The sequence below is a fragment of the Dermacentor variabilis genome, chromosome 9 (assembly GCF_050947875.1).
Source record: "Dermacentor variabilis isolate Ectoservices chromosome 9, ASM5094787v1, whole genome shotgun sequence".
NCBI lineage: Eukaryota > Metazoa > Arthropoda > Arachnida > Ixodida > Ixodidae > Dermacentor > Dermacentor variabilis.
In genome coordinates, this window is record NC_134576.1 from 154,470,598 (window position 1) to 154,489,016 (window position 18,419).

The 18,419-nt window shown below is 45.1% G+C and overlaps 1 protein-coding gene across 12 annotated transcripts in view; it reads left to right on the top strand.

Moving 5' to 3' along the window:
• LOC142557859 (transmembrane protein adipocyte-associated 1 homolog) overlaps positions 1-18,419 on the top strand; it is a 210,713-nt gene that overhangs the window by 164,202 nt on the left and 28,092 nt on the right. For 9 of the 12 annotated variants that reach the window (XM_075670074.1, XM_075670070.1, XM_075670072.1 and 6 more), the window contains 3 exons: positions 919-999; positions 2,202-2,331; positions 6,833-6,971. In XM_075670074.1, the coding sequence (XP_075526189.1) occupies positions 919-999; positions 2,202-2,331; positions 6,833-6,971 (350 nt within the window). The remainder of the gene's footprint in view (positions 1-918; positions 1,000-2,201; positions 2,332-6,832; positions 6,972-18,419) is intronic. The other 3 variants (XM_075670076.1, XM_075670075.1, XM_075670077.1) reach the window with 2 other exon arrangements.

Below are 18,419 nucleotides of genomic sequence, written 5' to 3' on the forward strand. Positions count from 1 at the left end.
GTGCACCTCCACATGTTAAATGAATGGAAATTTCCTAGCAGTGCTTCATGCGTTGAGGATGTGGTGGCTGGCAGAAACTGCAGTGATGTTGAAAGCATTGCTTGGGGTAGATCAGGCCAATGGGAGGGAGTATGGGGTACTATGTGTACCTAACATGTGCACCATGCTCATGTTGCAGAAGTGCAGGTGCTCAACTCACCTTTGGACATGGTTGCAGCTAGATAACATAGAAGAATGTTGCCATACTTTGTGCTGTTTCAACATCAAAATGGTGTCGATTGTAGGTGACCCACGTTAGGTGTCCCAACTTCAAAATTAAATTAGTATACGCTAAGGACACTGAGTATAGATACATAAGCACATGCAATAGTTTATATAAACTCGAAAATTCTCCCCCGCTTTAGTGCTATACTGTGCACGATTTGTGAGAGCACATCGCTATTGGACCTACCAAATAGCATTGACAAAGACCCAAGGACAAAGCCAAGGCACGTTTTCACATCCTCTGTTCTTTAGGCTGGTAATGATTGCTCTCTGAAAACATATTTTGTGTGTGCCATTTATCACTATGTAGGGCTATGAACTTGAATTTTAAACCATCTCATAAAATATGGCTTTGAAGCTTTTTACAGTGGTCATTTTTGAATGTATGTGTATAGCGTGTTTAAGAGAATTTCTGCATTCGTTTTATAAGTGGACAGGTAGTGTGCTTATCCTGTTGCGTAGTCTGATGGAATGCAGACAAGGCTGTAGGGCATCTGTCATGTTCACCAGAACTTTGTTCATTCTGTTTGTCTTGACTGTGCTGCAGGACTCTTCTTCGCATAAAACTTTTTGAAATGGACATTCTTCTGCAGCACTATATGCGAAAACAGCTTGTGCACAGCCTCTCTCATACTCTGCTTCTTTCTCTGACAGTGTGGTAGATGTGACAAGCTACCTCTACTTTACCATCTTCACCCCACTTGTCTACAAGACGTTCCTTGCGGATTTTTTCAGGTAGGCAGTGCCGGACGTTCCATTCTGCATGTATGTAACTCCAAGGACCTACTATGATGAAAACACACATAAACATTTGATTTGATCAGTGTTTAGGCCAGGAAATGTCACAATAGACCAGCTCAATCTGGTCAGGGAGATGCCCGTCTAGCTGAGCTCGCACAGGGGCTAAAACATGAGTTGTTTTAACCCTTTGAGGGTCGATTTTTTTCGACCTGTGCAACCGCCCAGGGTCAATTATTTTTTTGTTGCATATTTCAATTTTTCTTGGGGACTTATTTCGAAAAAAATTCACCGCAATTTTTCTAGGGTGACCGCAAAGTGAGAAAAAATATTTTGCGTTGGTATATATGTACTCTTCATTCATGCACAACAATAAAAAAGGAAATAAACTTATAAAAATTAAAAATTTGATACATATTTATACACAGTTCACGGCCTTGAAATGCACACACAAGAATATTTCACAAGACTCAAATCTTCCTGCTCTTACACTAATATCTAATATGTACATACATAGCGTAATCCAACTGCGTAGGTGCACGCACTCAAGAAAACTGTGTGGTTGTGTGCCCTTCAAAGAAGCAAAACGTGGGACAAACTTCCGCTAATCTTCATGTTATTGCCAACCAGAGGCAATTAGTTTTCGCGAGTGTAAAAAAAAAAAAGCAGCGGAAACGCACACACGACGGCATCCTTCCTATGGGCACCCCTGTCAGCACTGAACGAGCGAGAAAAAGGCGGTCGCCCTATGAGCGATTAGTAACAATATAGCCATCAGTTTTGCAAGTGCAAAAAGCCGAAACCGCCGCGAAAACAAAACCCGAACCTACACCCGCCCACGCACGCGCCAATGCACGGGCGGTACTATATAGATGCACGGGAGCAAACTAGTGCTAAAGCAAACCATGCAACGAAAACCGAGAGAGGGAGGCGCGCGAAAGAAATTCCCTGTATTCCCACATAGTGACAGCACATGACAGAAAAGAAAAAGTTAGGAAATAGGCACGCTTTTTGAACGTACAGACGGCGGCATAAATCTACGGCATCGACCATTTTCGGACTCGTTCGTGGCGCCGTATATTTACGTCATTGACCCTCAAAGGGTTAAGCTTGGATCGTTTCATCAGCTGCTTTATTGTTATGAGCTCATCTAGAAACGTGGGATTTTCCTGCAATGTCTTCTTTTCACCCACCTGTAGCATCTCGCAGCCAAGCATCATGTTCTCATACAAGGCTCAGACAGATGACCCCATGGAAGATGACAATGTGAGCTTGCCCCACCAGCTGTCCTGCTCATCGCTCAAGACGGACTCGGACTACATTTACCAGGTGCACATTGCACACATATGAACCCTGCTTTTCTTGTTGCGCATCCATGCCAGTGTTGTGCCCTGTTAAAGCTAAAGACACGCAGGGCTATAATGAGGCGCTCTTAGAGCTTGGCAAGGACATCCTGGATTGAATACTTCCCAGTGTTCACTTGTGTATGCAGCACACATAGAACATGTGTGCTGTAATAGTGCTTTGAGAAAGACAGTTCTGATGAATGCCTTCTTTTGATGCCACTAAATGCTTTGCTTGTCGCTTAATATATTAGTTCACTAAGTAGATGGGTAGTCTAGTCAACATTGCGCAGTACAGGATCCACTAATGAGAGGTTGCATGCTTCTGTCCTGTGGAGTTTTTACTGTCTCCTGTCTAACATTGTTGTTGAGTTTTTCCTGTCATTGTGTTGTTACACAGGCTTCTTATGTACAAAATGCAGGACACTCCATTGGTTGAACAACTGCTCCAAGAGCAGCCTTTTGTGCATTTCTACCCCATATAAAGCATAAGAATGAAAGCCTCCTTCCACTGATAATGCCTTAGTAGCACTAAAACAGGATCCTAAAGCATGCTGCCATTATTATCATCATCTTGGAGGTCACCGGAAATGAAAGCTTTATTTAAACCGATTCCCCACAGTGCATGGGATCTGCTTTTTGTTTCTGTCGTTTGTGCTGCAGTTCAGTATTCCTCGTACCAGCATGGAATGGAGGTCACGGAATGGAGCTCATTTAATATCAGATCAAAAAGAAGCCTCGCATAATAACCGGTCGCATATTTTTTTGCGTATTTATTGGCGGTGCCACTTGGTGCCATATTAAAAATACAATGAAACCTCATTAAACCGTAGTTGGCCGGAACTCAGAAAAAGTACGTACTAAACGGTAGTACTGTTTAACCGAAATAGCATCAGCTCACCCACTTACCTGTCAAACAGAACTCAGAGAGAGTGCGATGAAAGGGGAAAAAACATGCAGCATTTATTCACTTCGCACGACAAAAGTGTTATTTTCGTTTGATGCCGCAGCAGCCTAACACGACGACAGCGGCCTCAAACTTACTGAAGCTGCATGCCAGCTTTTCAGCTAGTCCCCTCTTCTCAGCAAACACTTGCATGGCAGATTCCTCGTTGGCGTTACGTATTCTTTCTCCGTGCACGCGCGCAGTAGTGCTGCAGAAGTCCTGGGGCGCCTTTTTCATTGCCGGGTGCCGGAGTTCGGAACTTTTCGTTTGGAATAGTTACGTTATCGCACCCCTGTTCTCATGATTGCATTCATGAGGCTGACGTAATGCGCAGCTTCTGCCACTGTCGGGCCTGAATCGTTCGTGCTGTCACTTTCCGTGTCGTCCTCATCACTGTCTCTAGTCGACACTTCGGCAATAACAGAGGCAACGATGGCAAAAAGTCTAACCTCGTAGCCGACATCTCTTCGCAGTCGCAGCAGCGCTGCCGAGCAACTTCTTCGCATTCCAAATGCCACACACTGTAGTTAAAAAGAACTTGTTGTTGGGCGAGTTGGTAGATATTAGCGAGCATTGTTTAACTGCGCGAACAAACGAACCACAAAGACAGCGAGGGACAAGGACGGGCGCAGACTTGCAACTAAAGTTTATTCCACAACGTACACATATAAGTACACACCTGACATACACCACTGCGCGTGCGCAAAAAAAGGCAAGGTAAAAGAAAAGTAAAACCTTGTATAACCGAAACGCGACCTACCTACGCTCGTCAATAAACCTCATCTCACTGTTATGTAAATAAACTGAGGTGTCACTGACACATTCTTGTCCCTTCTTTCTAATATGGTACGCCTCGAGTAGCTCTCTGGCTCGGCTATCTCGGCAGCGGCACAAAATCTTTGCTTCCTTCATGATCGGCTTGCACGTGCATGCCAGGCAGTGGACAGGCAGGTGCCCATTCGCTTTATTCCTAATAGACAATTCATGCTCACGCAAGCGCACATTCACACACCTTCCTGTTTGACCTATGTAAACTTTGCCGCATGATAGAGGTATCTGATATACTACTCCAACACTGCAATCTACGTGGGAAATGGAGTGTGTTGTTCCGCACCCTTGGAAGTTATTTTTACTTCTTCCTATGCGCGAGCATAGCCCAGCGAGCTTGCCGGGAGCCGAGAGCGCTATCTCAACTCCATACCGTTTCGCAACCTTCTTTAAGTTGTGGGAAGTTTTGTGAACATAAGGCACAACTGTCCGTTTCTTATTTTTGTGCTCCCTTGCGTCTTCAGCAACATTGCCGAGCCAGAGAGCTACTCGAGGTGTACCATATTAGAAAGAAGGGACAAGAATGTGTCAGTGACACCTCAGTTTATTTACATAACAGTGAGATGAGGTTTATTGACGAGCGTAGGTAGGTCGCGTTTCGCTTATACAAGGTTTTACTTTTCTTTTACCTTGCCTTTTTTTGCGCACGCGCAGTGGTGTATGTCAGGTGTGTACTTATATGTGTACGTTGTGGAATAAACTTTAGTTGCAAGTCTGCGCCCGTCCTTGTCCCTCGCTGTCTTTGTGGTTCGTTTGTTCGCGCAGTTAAACAATGCACACTGTAGTTAACAGCAGATCCCTGTTGCGTGCCAGTGCCGACTTTGTGTCACGTTCGACAGCACGGACAATGTCTAATTTTTCTTCTATGCTGAGCACCCGGCGTCTTTTTTATCTGAGCTTCGGCATGACGCGAGTCCTCGCTTGCACGATGCCACATCGCTCTCTGGCGCGGCGTCGAAATGATGTTGATGTGGCTTCACACGCAAACACACAGGGAGGGCGCTTGGAGGCCGTTGTTCCAATCTCTGAGGCTTGCTGTTCTGCCGGGCTGCCCGATGAAGACGACGCACCACTGTGTTTGCGCAACGAAAAGTGGAAACGCTACGTTTTAACCGATGTGTACGCAATAAGCTGGTACGGTTTATGTGGATACAAAACACATTATGTTCAATGGCCGCTGAGTTGGGGATATGACTTTACTACTTTTAAAACGAAACTAGTGTTTAAGCGGGTACGGTTTAACGAGGTTTTACTGTATCTTGTAATATGTGTGCTCAACTGCTGACACATGTGTGGGGACCTTTCTTGCAACCCTACATAATCGGAAGAGCAGATTTCGTGGTTGTAATTTCATCAGCTTTCACACATTCCATGGCACAGTTATGCAGGAGAGGTTGAGTACATTACAAAGTACATTAACAAGAACCTGATGACGTCTTCACTGTACCAAGCTACAGTCTGTAGTTTTTCAAGCAAAGCTTGTATTGGCTCACAAGTTTCGGTGGCGCAAAAACCCAGTTGCTCCCAGAGCACAGCAGCTGCAGGAAAGGACGATGTGATAAGTTGAGAGCTGCACCGGTGCCGGAGCATGTGTCATTAGCAAAGATTCTGTAACCAGTCAGAGCCATTTCACTTCCGCCGGAGAGGAAAAAGGCAGGAAAGGGCGTAGCACGTGCTTCGCCGGCTTCATTTCCGTTCACTTCATTCTCGGAAAACGGATGGGACAGCCACACGTTGTGCATTCCTCCGAGGGACTGGCAGCGTTCGACAATCGGCGGCGATGATGATGAAACTTTATTTGACCTTCTTTAAAGGGAAGGGGGCAACGGAATAGAGGGTGGGGGGAGGAACTACTTGAAGTGCGAGAACTCACCCATGAAAGGGCTCATCCTCGGCACACCAATCCAGCCACATTAGTGAGAACAACAGCATCTATAGTTCACCTGGGTAGCTGAGGGAGCGAAAAGCCGAAGCAATCCGGCACCATTACCTTTAGGAAATTAGGAAATTAGCGGGTGCTAGTTGGAATCAGTTGGCGAAAGACAGGGGTAATTGGAGATCACAGGGAGAGGCCTTCGTCCTGCAGTGGACATAAAACAGTGTGATGATGATGATGATGATGCCGCCGCCATCAACAACGACAATGGTCAGGTGCACTAGGACAAGTTTCTCTTACCCCCATTTTCTGGTAGGGGAAGGGTTTGTAATTTTCTTTTTCCATCACCCCATATTTCTTGTGGAGAAATAAAGGCTCCTTTTTATTGATAACTTTAGTTCAGTCGCGCACATTATAAGGCACGGTTTTGTTTACTTGCCCTGGTTCCGCAAAGCATTTTTTTTTTCTCTTTTTTTCTTGTTTGCTTGAAGCATGACAAAAGTGCAAGCGGCTTTATTTCGCAATGCAGTTAAATATCAATATAACAGCATTGATGAAACCGGCACTTTGCTTTCTTACGCCAAAATGTCTTTATATAAAATTTGTTTTATTCTCATAACTGGCTACCGACAAATTTTTCTTACATGCAAGGGGTCATACGGGCAATCTGAAAAAAACTGAAGTTTTACTGAGAAAAAGATTTCATTTTGTTAAATAGTTGGCAGCCAAAGATACAGTTTTGTGCTTTGTCGACGATATCTTCACAACGGCATTACGAAGCGAAGCCTTCGCGTCCACACAAGTTTTTGTAAACTCACAATCCTCTATTACAAACAGTTGCTGCACTGCATCGGCAGAAAGGACCCAACAAGCTTGCTGTTCCTTGCGATTCAAGTACTGTACTTTTGCTATCACTTCTATGCAATCATTAGCGACACTGCAAAGGACAACGACAAAGCAAGAGGACAAGGACAAAGTGAGGCGAGAAGCATGGTGCTGTGTTTGTTTTGCTTCGTTCTTCGCCTTTGTGCTGCTGCTAATCACGAACCTTAACCAGCTTGCCCAACTCACCACTCTTCTATGCAATGTTTCGTTATGTTTTGTTTAAACCTGATGATCAGTAGTATTTCATCTCCATGCACCATTTTGTCTCTTCTATATTTTAAGCCTTATTTGCCCGGTCCCATATTACAATGCTCCTGTATGTTCATGTCGAGTTTGTTCTGAATGCCAGTACTTATGACATGAATGCAGCTTATCGTTCATTTGAACTTTCTCTGTCTTAGGTTCTGCTTCTTAATTCTTGTGTCTAGAACAGAGGTTCTCAAGCAGCTTGGTCCCAGGAAACCCTGCTAAGTTCCATTAAGTGCCAAGGAACCCCCCCCCCCCCCCCCCCCACTTGCGGCTAGGCGTAGCGTGCAACATGTTTGGTGCTAATGGTAGTCTTGGGCATGCTACTTTGACAGTAATGTGCAACCCACGTGGTCCAAACTAGGCACGATTGTTATGAGCGAAGACAAGACAGCATCGCAACCAAGGCATGACAAGAAAAAATGTCAGTTTTCAGTGCTTATCGCATGGGGACACTTATACCATTTCACCAAAAGGGCTTAGAATTAGTGTCGACTCGACTTTGAGTACGGTAAAACCTTGTTAATTTGAATTTCACGGGATCGAAAATAAACCCACAGAATTAACCGAATGTCGAATTATCGAGGGTATCAAGTAATCAATAAGCAAGTGCTTACTACGGCAACACACTTTTATTTACTAAAGGATTCGGCAAATCACACGTCTGTTTCACACAAGAGCAGTGCGGAAGCTGTAATTCTCGTCATCTCGTGACTGATTTACCCTCGCCACGGTGAAGCCCTCGCGACTTCCTTCGCAGTGCAACCACGTCTTCATCTGAGACACATTTTTCAGTACCGCGCACACATCCTGCTTATTTTTTTGCCAGTGTGCTGGTCGCCAACATATCGTCCGTCCGTTTCGATGTAGCCGGTACTCTTCATCTTCGACAGCTTTGCCTTGAGTCAAAGCGAAACTACTGTTTGCCACAACTGCTGTGGATGAAACCACGGCCGCTATCGACACAATTATGGATGGTAACCTTGTGGTTCTAAAGGCAGGCGGTCTACACATGCACCATGTCAAAATGAAACTGCCATTTGCTACAAGTGCGGCAAAAACCATGGTCGCTATTGAAACGATCATGGATGGCGACCACACAGTCTTGAAGGCACGCGGCCGACACGTGCACCGAGTCAAATGAAACTAGTGTTTGCTACAACTGCTGCAGACGAAACTGTGGTGGCTATTGACGTGATCATAGATAGCGACTACGCACTTATGAAGGCATGTGGCCAGCCGCTAATGTGGTGTTATGTGCGGCAATAAACGCAAGAATGAAGGCTTTAAGGACAGGGTTAGGCCCGAAGCGTTCCAGCATTGCTGTCAGTGACATATCACATACAATTTCCACCGATGACCATGGCGATGCGGACTCAGCTGTTTGTTTTGGTTGGACGCTAGTGCCGTTTTTGCTCTGCTGCGTTGCGCACTTGCAGTGCACCGCGCTCACTGAGCTACAGTACTAAAATCAAAGGATGGAAGCTGCACCATGGCCGCTGGATTAAAAAAAAGGCGCAGCCTCTCACTGGCCTAGCTAGGTCATCTGGCACCAGGGGGCCCATAGGTCTTCTGTCATACTCCCCCCCCCCCCCCCTCCCCTCTTGGGTGTAGTCAGGAAGGTGAGGATATAAAAAATTTCCGGGGAAGGGGGGTGATGTTTCAGCACTAGCACAGCTGCCTTAGACCCCCCCAACTAGGCCCTTCACTTTTGTTCCCAGAGATCGCTAATGTAGCAGGTATATAGGCTGTTTTATTTTCTGCACCAGATAACACAGGGTGCTGCACTGATAACTTGTGATAAGCGCATTTGCACTTCTGCTACCAGACTGTACGTCTTTGCAGCCAATACAGATGCGGCATCGTGGAAAATATGGCTCACAAGTAACAAAAATATTTTAATAAAGTTTAAATAATAAATATTTTAATAAAATATTTAAAATAAATAAATTTTATTTTATATCTCTTAAACTAAAATAAAATAAATAAATTTAATAAATAAAGTACCGCAGAAACGAGAACGCCGTGATGAAGCCCGTGCCAGCGAAAGCTTGCGCTACCGTTAGCCTGCACTCGCAATGGAGAATATAGAGATATCGACATCACTGGTGCACTATTTCATATTTCTTTCATTACTGCCTTACTGGGCTGCCCGCAGTGCCGAAGTACTGGAGACTCTAGCACTCAAGACGATTATGTAGATGGCAGCACCTTGGAGACCTGCTCCTGGATGACTTGTGTGATAGATGGCGCTGGATTGTGCGTAGGCACTTCTGGAGTTGGCAGATGTGACAAACAGGAGATCTGCCGTGCCACTTCGTCACGCACATATTCTTTGATTTGCCACAGTAGCATATTGTGGTCAACACCTATAGTTAAGGCAGCGAAGGAATCGTCTGTTGTTGTCGGCCGCTGAACGAGATGCATTGTTTACGTAGCTCATCAGAGCTTTGGCACAAGGTCGTAAGCTCAACGATGATGCATAGGAATCATCGAATCATCAAGATGCAACATTTGAAAGGAATCATCGTCAATGACTTTCAAGATGTGTTTAATCTTCTCTTTCTCAGTCATAGAAGGATTCAGGCGCTTACACAAGTCGATCACGTCTTCTATGTAGCTAGTAAAATTTTCGCCTTGCTGCTGTGCACGTCCGCGGAGGTGCTGTTTGGCACAGAGTTTGCACACGGCGGGGTGGTCGAACATATCTGCGAAGCGTTTCTTGAATGCAGTTCATGTAGCAGAGTCAGACTTGTGGTTACGGTACCACAGGCTTGTGACATCTTTGAGATAAGACGAGACATTCTGTAGTTTCAACGGGTCATCCCACTTATATTGGCTGTTCACCTTTTCGAATGTCACCAACCAATCTTGGACATCGTGGTCATCTGTTCCACTAAAGAAGGGATGGTCACGCTGGCACTGGTTACAAAAACCTGCAGGGATTGGGCAACGGCCTGCTGGGTGATTTCGTGAGGCATTGTCGGGGCGATTCGTAGCACCTGACTTCAGAGTTCCAGGTTTTAATACCCCACACCTCCACCACTTTGAAAGAGGGTTTATTAACTTTGGACGGCAGGTGGAAGAACCGCACGACGGGCACAGCAAGGAGAGTCTCAGCCGGCATCAACAGCTCGCGATCTGCGCTCACACCTCCCACCCAGACAGTGTCCCACTGCTGCATGCGTTGCTTCATCCCCACTACAATTAAAAGATGATGTCATATCCGTTTATGAGGGCTTGATGGAGAACCTCTCTTGTCTCAAAGAACAGTTGTTCATGGGTCTTGTGTTGTAAGGCTGACTGTAGACTCTGAAGGGCTGCCTTCAAGTTGCAAAAAACGACCCACTTTCGAGGTTTGGCTTATATGATGTAATTAACAGCGGCACGTAGAGCGGCAAGTTCTGCTGCCGTAGAGGTCGTTATGTGTAACACTTTGAACGTAATTATGACTTGTAAGGCCGGGATGATAACAGCGCCTGTGGAGCTGGTAGCTGAGGCAAATCCATTGGTGTAAATGTGTGTTCTTTGTTCATATGTCTTGTTCAGTAATGGCAGTGTGAACTGACATAGAGCCACTGTTGAATGATCGGTCTTTTGTAATCATGAGGTGTACCCGTGGCTGTCATGGGCACCAGAGGGGTAACAGTGGTCTTGCTGAAGTGTAAAGCCAAACGGAAGGTAGCCTTGATTAGTAAAATCTTGATGAGGGCTAGTTGGTTCATATTTAGAATTGAGGTTGAACAGCGTGAATAAAACAAGGACATGAGAAAGGACATGCAGAGCTTGTCTGTAGTATTTGTTTCCTCGTGTCCTTGTTTTATTCGCGCTGTTCAACCTCAGTAGCCTTGACATGTTGCAACAAGTTTGGAAAATGTTGCTTAAGGTCTTTGTGCTGGCAAAGGGACAATATAGTGACTGGGTACGTGACACAGATGTCGAATGTGTGCTCTGAGTTTTTCAATCATTATATATGTTGGAACCAAGTAGTCTCTAGTAAGCATGAATGTTGCGCGAGTCAAGGCACATCGTGGTAGTCCAAGACATGTCCGTAGAGCCTGGCCTTGCAGCCTTTCGAGTGTACAAATGTTTGTTTTATATGTGTTCGCCAAAATCGGCAAGCAGTGCCATAAAAAGCCCAGAAACAGGGCTCTGTACAGCTGCAGCATGGACCGTACCGACATGCCCCAGGTTTTTCTGCACAGGAACCGCATTATACGTACAATCAAAATTAGTCTCCGCTTCAGATAGATGCAGTAGGGGCTCCATGAAAGGTCACTGTCAATAATCAAACCTAAGAAGCGGTGAGACTTCTGGTATTTGATAGCCTGGCTTGAATGAGGAAGGAACAGCGCCAACTAAGATGATCACAAGTGGGGAGAACGACACAGGACAAGCGCCAACTTCATCTATCTTTATTCACTGAAAAATCAGCAAATATAAGGAAAATCACAGACATGCGCACAATGACCATAATGCATCATCTGCCAAACCGTTCTAGATAGGACATTTCGCTTTTGAAGAGGGTCACAGAAGTATCACTAACACAGTTTTTTTCTCTTTTCTTTATATGGAAGGCTTCCAAAACCTCACGTGCCTTTGTTTCCCTGCTTCTGCCAAGAATCTTTATCTCTCCGAACTGTGGTTCACACTTCTTGCAGTACTGGCATTGTTTTTGTGGCGAATGTTCTGCCGCTCGGTCACACCCAGTGCAAGTTGCGCAATGTTGCGAAAGATGCGCACCTCCTCCTTTCAGCTACCGCACATGTTCAGCTGCACGGTCATTCACGCATCTGCCCGTTTGGCCCACATAGGTTTTCCCGCAGGTCAAAGGTATTTTATATACCACACCGGTGCAGCACTTTACAAACTGCTTTCCATGTTTTTTGGTGCAGTTTGGTGCAGAGATAGCCTGGCCATTGAGAGAAACATGGTACGGTTCCATGGGTTTGCGCGTAAATGCAATTAAACCACATTTTTCGTTGGGCACACTAAGGCCTTGTTTGCGGAAATATAAACTTGTTTGGGTGACTGCCCACTGAATTATTGAAGACGAGTCATCGCAGGAGACCTATGACAAATATCATCAGCGTACATTGATAGGTGAATTGTCTTTGGTAATATCTCAGCCAGGCCAACCATACTTAGGTTAAAAAGAATAGGACTCAATACCCCACCCTGTTGGATGCCACCATGACAACAACAAAATGACAAAGAGACGGTTAGCTGCGACTATGAGACAGTGTTTTTATTCAGCACTGCAAAACTGATACAAAACTGATACAGTAAATGAAACACTGTATACATACTGATGGCACGCAAGCCCTGTTGGAACATGAGCGCAACACATGAGTGCACCGCGCATGAAACATTGCGCTAAGGCGAGTAGTTTAGCAACCTTTTAGCGAATAAAATTTTTTAGCCCACACATTTGTGCAATTATCACATAGGATGTTGCTAAAGCTGCAGCTGACAATTCTGCGACACTAAACATATGACACATTGGGTACAGGGGAAACACTCATCATACGTTTTCACTCATCTATTATAGCGGAACAATGAAAGTCTAATTCTTTATCGAATTGAAATGAAACTCATGTATCGCTGCAACTATTTACTGTCAAGTTTCACCTCAGTTGGCAGTGGTCTCATGAGTAAAACGAGCTCATCAATGAAATGAACTGTATCGCGGACTTTTGAAGAGTGATATGCTCAGACTCCATACACTTTGTCCATGTCTGTTGCACACCTAATATCTTCGAACGATGAAAAGACTCTTCAAAGACAGCAAACTCTCCGGTGGTATCAACTATGATGCCATTTTGAAAAGGTCACATGACGACGATTCTGTTTGCTACTGCGATTGGCTGGCAGAGTAACACAACCCCACGCTGTCTGTGTGCCTTGGTTGCCAACTTCCATGGGCAACGGCGTTCCAAGCATGTTCCTGACGCATTTTCTATGCCGATCCCAGACAACAGTCCCCAACTGATGGCGCTGCGGCGGATCCCACCGTTTTCAATGTGTGTGGCAGGCCTTACCTTCTTTTTTTATCCAGTAGCCATGGCTGTACCTTCCACAGTTTAACAGAAATAAGAGTAGCGGTGGCATGAACTAAAGTATGCAACCAAGAGAGGGTACGGACAAAATCAAAACTAATATCATCATCATTGTGCAGTGATCAATATGCCCGCTGCCGTGGCGGCTGGTGGGCATGGAGGAAGGAAAAAATGGCTGAGGTTTAACTCTTCTAAACCTAATCATCAGGACCGAATGGTCTGCTTGGCTTGGTTTTGCAAAGACTACGCACACAGTGTTTCATTAAAGTTAGGCCACAAGTCTTTCACACGCATTACACGCGCTGCCGAATGGGTTGTCCGTGTAGTCGCGGTGAAACCTGGCCGTCACAGATGAGCTTGTTGCCAGCTGAAGGGTGTGGTTCATCAAACGTTCTTTGTGGGCACCGTTGCTTGTATCCAGGGTTTCGTCTCCTTCTCCTTGTTTTGTTCGTGTTGCTTGACGACGGCAGTGGTTGCAGTAGCTACGATTTTGGCACACTTCTGCACTTGGTAAGCTTGTCTATAATGTGCTACCCTGGCATCCCTTTGCTTAGGTGTTTCAGCAGGTAACTTTGACTTTATTTGAGATTTCGCAGCCTGCCGTCTAGCTCTATGTACTGGATAATTGGATTCAGCCTGTTTGCACTGAAGCACATGCACAGATGGCCCAGCCTGCGCACCACCCATGGCGAGACTTATGACCAAGTGCCGGTGAAGCAACCATTAAAGGAGCATTTATAGACCAACGTAATCCGTGCATGGGCGAGTGTCACTTGACACCGGGCACATTGGAGTGCGTTAGCTGCGTCCAGTTACGTTGGCTGTTTCATTGCGTCGAACCATCGGTCGGAACTATAGACGCTGTTGTTCTCGCCAACGTGACGTAATGTTTGTGTGCACTCACGCTACATTGTACTATATTTAGCCTCTTAATCCTCATCTAGTCACGTGGTACTGCAGTGAAGAGGCTCAGACAAAGCACAGCTGTGGCGCCTCTCTGCAGCGGATATGTGGCACGATGTCACACCTGCCACACTTGCGCTCCGGCGGCTCAAGGTCATTGTGATGTGATGGATGACCTTGAGAGACATGGCATAGTATAGCTTTCGCTCTAAAAGTTAGCAGGAAGCATCGTGCAACGATATTGAAGCCAAACCTGTCGGCCCAACACGTGATCGCATGTCAAAGTGTGTGGTTGGTTTTAGCGTTCCTGCTCTGCAGGCAGAGCCACGGCAGAGCAGTACAACAAGCGTGCACAGAATAAAAACTAGTACTGGCATAGCTACTGGGAACCAAACGTCTCAGCAAATCTCGGTTCTTGCTCCATGATGTCAACGCTAGAGGTCACGTGTCAAGCTGTCACTGAGCAAAAGGACTGGCCTCACAGAATGTTCACTTGGCAAGGCTGGCTGCGTGTGATGTAATGCTCTCTCCTTATCTTTTCCTTCCTCAATGTTGGTGGGGCTGGTCGCGCTTCTCACTCGGAGGTTTTGAGCGTTTTATTACTGCTGTCGAGGCGATATTCATGGATACAATACTCTATCCCTACTACAGATATCTTTATGTAACTAGGCGACCAAGATGCCTCAACTGGCCAATAAACACTTCAAACAAGTAAGCTTACATTGTTTATTGTTAATGGTGAATGAAGCAGTACATCATCACAAATTTCATACAGGACAGGGCAAGGTTATGACTGGTGTTGTAGAAATCGCGGGGCGCTTTTTTTTTTTTTTTTTTTTTTGTTGGGTGCTTTTTTTCATCACGATGATAGATTGGATTTTTTGCAAGTACTGCTCCAGGAAGGTACATGTAACCGACAAACAGAGGCCTCAGGAGAACACCTGAGGTTATAATAAGCCTGTCTCTAAAGGTATGTCGGACTGCTTGTTTTGCTTCCATTTTGCTAGCTCTGTGGCTCCCGCCTAGCGATTTTTGCACATTTTTGCAAAAGGACATTTATTTAACTCAAAGGGGACTATTAAAAAAATTCTTTTGAAAAGTCACGGGGAGAAGCCTAGTGAAAGCCTGGTACGAGCGAAGATACTGCTTCAGGAGAGTAGGCCCGGTCTCTGCTACGACCCCTACTGCTTCCTCAGGAAAATCAGTGATGCTCAATCAATCAGGATTCCTGCAAATATTGTGTGAATAAACCAGTACACTAAACAAACGTATAAGCAAACCCTATTAATGCTCACAGATCCCTGGAAAATGCAATTTACTGTTTCATGCTGAAAAAAAAAAAACAATTAATCACAGTTTATGTATGCAAACAAGGCAAAGCAAGAGAGATAGATGGGGTGGGAAAGGCAGGGAGGTTAGCCAGAGGAGATTCTGGTTTGCTACCCTCCACTGGGGAAAGGTAAGGGGAAACGAAAGAGGGAAAGAATAGTGGAGAGAAAAATCAAAGGTATGAAAAATGAATAGAAGAGGTTGGGAACGTCAGTAAGAACTAGAATCTTTATAATAGGCCCCTCGAACGCAAAAGTTTCAAGAGTGCCTTGACCGTCTTGTGGTGTGACGACTGTATAGGTCAGCGTTCCAGGACTGTCTGCTACAAAAGCGGCTGGTCATCAAGACATGGCAGCTCAGTACCTAGTGGCTGCCTGTGTGTGTTGTATAGGGGACAATGGCAAAGGATGTGCTCGATAGTTTCTTCATTGCCACAGGGGTCACGTGCAGCACTATCTTCCCTTTTGATGCAGTAAGCAAAGGATTTTGCAAAAGTGACACCAAACAAGGCAGGTTGCAAGGAGATGAAGACTTCAATTGGTCGTCCACTGTTGATTGGCTGAATGTTAAGCCAAGCTTACTATTCTTCGAGTATATTTCAAATACTTTTTGGGAACATGCTGCACTCAGATTTGTGATCTGCTGTTTAACCCTTTCGCTGTCGGACCTTTCTGGCCGTGATGCACCCCCAGTGTCGGCTTGGTTTCAGGGAACGAGCATAACAGGAAAAGAACATAGCAATTTATTTTTTATTATGATTGGTATACAAATAACATAGTCAATGCAATATGCACATTTCAGTGTTCTGCAGCTGTTGTTAGTAAACATCATCATCATCAGCCTAACTATAACATCCGATCAACATCCGAATTTGACGATGCTGAACTCATCTCTTCCTCGCGTGAGACGCTGTCAGAGTCCAAATCCGAGCTCAAGTCATATTCTGAATCGGAAGAGCCACTGCTCCAATGAGCAGACGAAGGTCCCGCGCGCTCAGCCATCCAAAAGTAAGCGCGCAGGGAGGAGGCGCTTTCAGTCGCCCGCACAACAGAGAGAAATGGGACGTTGTGTGATCAAGAAGACAGAGGGAGATGGAAAAGGGCTAAAACAAAGTTCGAAGGGCTTTACGTTTACTGCTGCAAGTCGGAAGCGAGGGTGCGGCGAGAGAGCAAAAGCAGCAATCGAGTCACTCTTTTCGGAGAGGCAACGGCATGTGCACCTGAACTTGATGCGCCGTAGCAGACACACCAACAGAAGAAAAATAAAAACCTTCAAACTAGCGGAGATGGCAGAACAACCCTTGAACCCATAACCACACGCGCGCGAGGCATGATCCAGCGAACGTGGAGCCACTGCGCCACTCAGCAAAGACAGAGTGGGGAGTGGCAGTCGTACCGTACTCTTCAATACATGGATTAACACAGGTCAGGTAGAAAATACGAATTTGTAGGAAGAGTCAACAGATGGCGTGACCAGTCCAGGAGCGCCAGCTTTGCACTCAGGCACGAAATTTTGAACGCACGATAGAGAACGTACCGGTACGTCAGTGACAATGGGGGGGGGGGGGAGCGCGATGACGTGCCGGTACGTCCATGACAGCGAAAGGGTTAGAGAGAACGAAAAATTGTTTTTTGTGATTTTTCATGGTTATGAAGTATGGAGTGTGCTGGTTGGATGAGCTTGTTTCTTCTAGCTATCTCTTATCTTATGGTGCAGGGCTAGCCTAGTTATTGATTTCATGCTGACTGTACATGAACCATGTTAGAGTGACTGCCAGAGATTGTCAACATGAAGTATCATTTCCTCAAAATTGCATTGAGCGCTTTTGATCATTTTAATATTATTTGCATTTTCATGTAACAAATTATCATTGTGAGGGAGCATGTGATGTTTGGTGGTAATGCCCGTCTCACTGATTTGCAGAGAGCAGGTGACAGAGTTTGTGCATTAGCAAGTAGGAGCACCTTGTTTCTGTTCTGGTCGTCATGATTATAATGACTAGAAAAGCAAGAAGTTCGTACTCAACATGTTACTTCTCCATTTGTCATAGAAAGTAAGCTCGTATGTTAAATTTTAGCATTTCCGCTCGGTATGATGCAAAACTGTATGTAGACTGCTGCTTTCCTGATAGCGCTCACACCCCTCTGTCCGGTAAACTTGCAAACATGTCATGGTGAGGCACATAGTTCAAGAGGATCTGTTGTCATTACGTTGACCACTGAGCTTCTTATGGCTTGGTCTGGGCAGCTTGCAGACCAATAATCTCTCTTTTGTCCATCTTCCTGAAAAGAGAAAAGATGAAACCATGACAAACATGCAAGAAAAAAACGAAGAAACAAAATTTAGTTCAATAAATGAACAAATCATGGTTCTAGGTGCAGTGTTCAGAAACATACCATGTGAAGATTCTAGCCCTTGATGTTACTTCCAGGGGTGACACATTCGCTGTTGACTTGTACATCCAAAGAAGTGAACAAATATGAGCAGCGTCTTGGAGACTGGAGTAAAAAAAAAAAAAAAAAAAAAATCCTGAATTACTATGGTGCAAGCGGGGTTGATTTTGTGATTCATGTCAAACTAAGAGCAATGCAAGAACACTTCATGACAGAAAGGCACAAGCACACACAACACTGTTTTGCATGTGCATTTCTTTCGATGGTGTCCTTGTGTGGGCTGTGCTTAGTCAAGTCGCAATAAGATAACAATCGTTTCTGCCAAATACTAGCTTTATTATGTCTCAAATGCAATAATCTAACCTGGGTAGCCTCCAAAAACGGTATCAAGAGGAATTTCATCAACTCATGCCTAACCTTTGGAATAATGCAACTCGTCAATGCACCCACATGTTCCAGCAATAATTCTTCTAATATTCAAGATTTTCTTCTTGCCTCTGAGCCCGACAGGGTATCAAAAATGACGTTTTTGCCAAGGCTCAGTGAGTAATCCATGCATACTACTCCTGTTAACTTTTGCATCCACAAAGACAATTAAAACAAAAACAT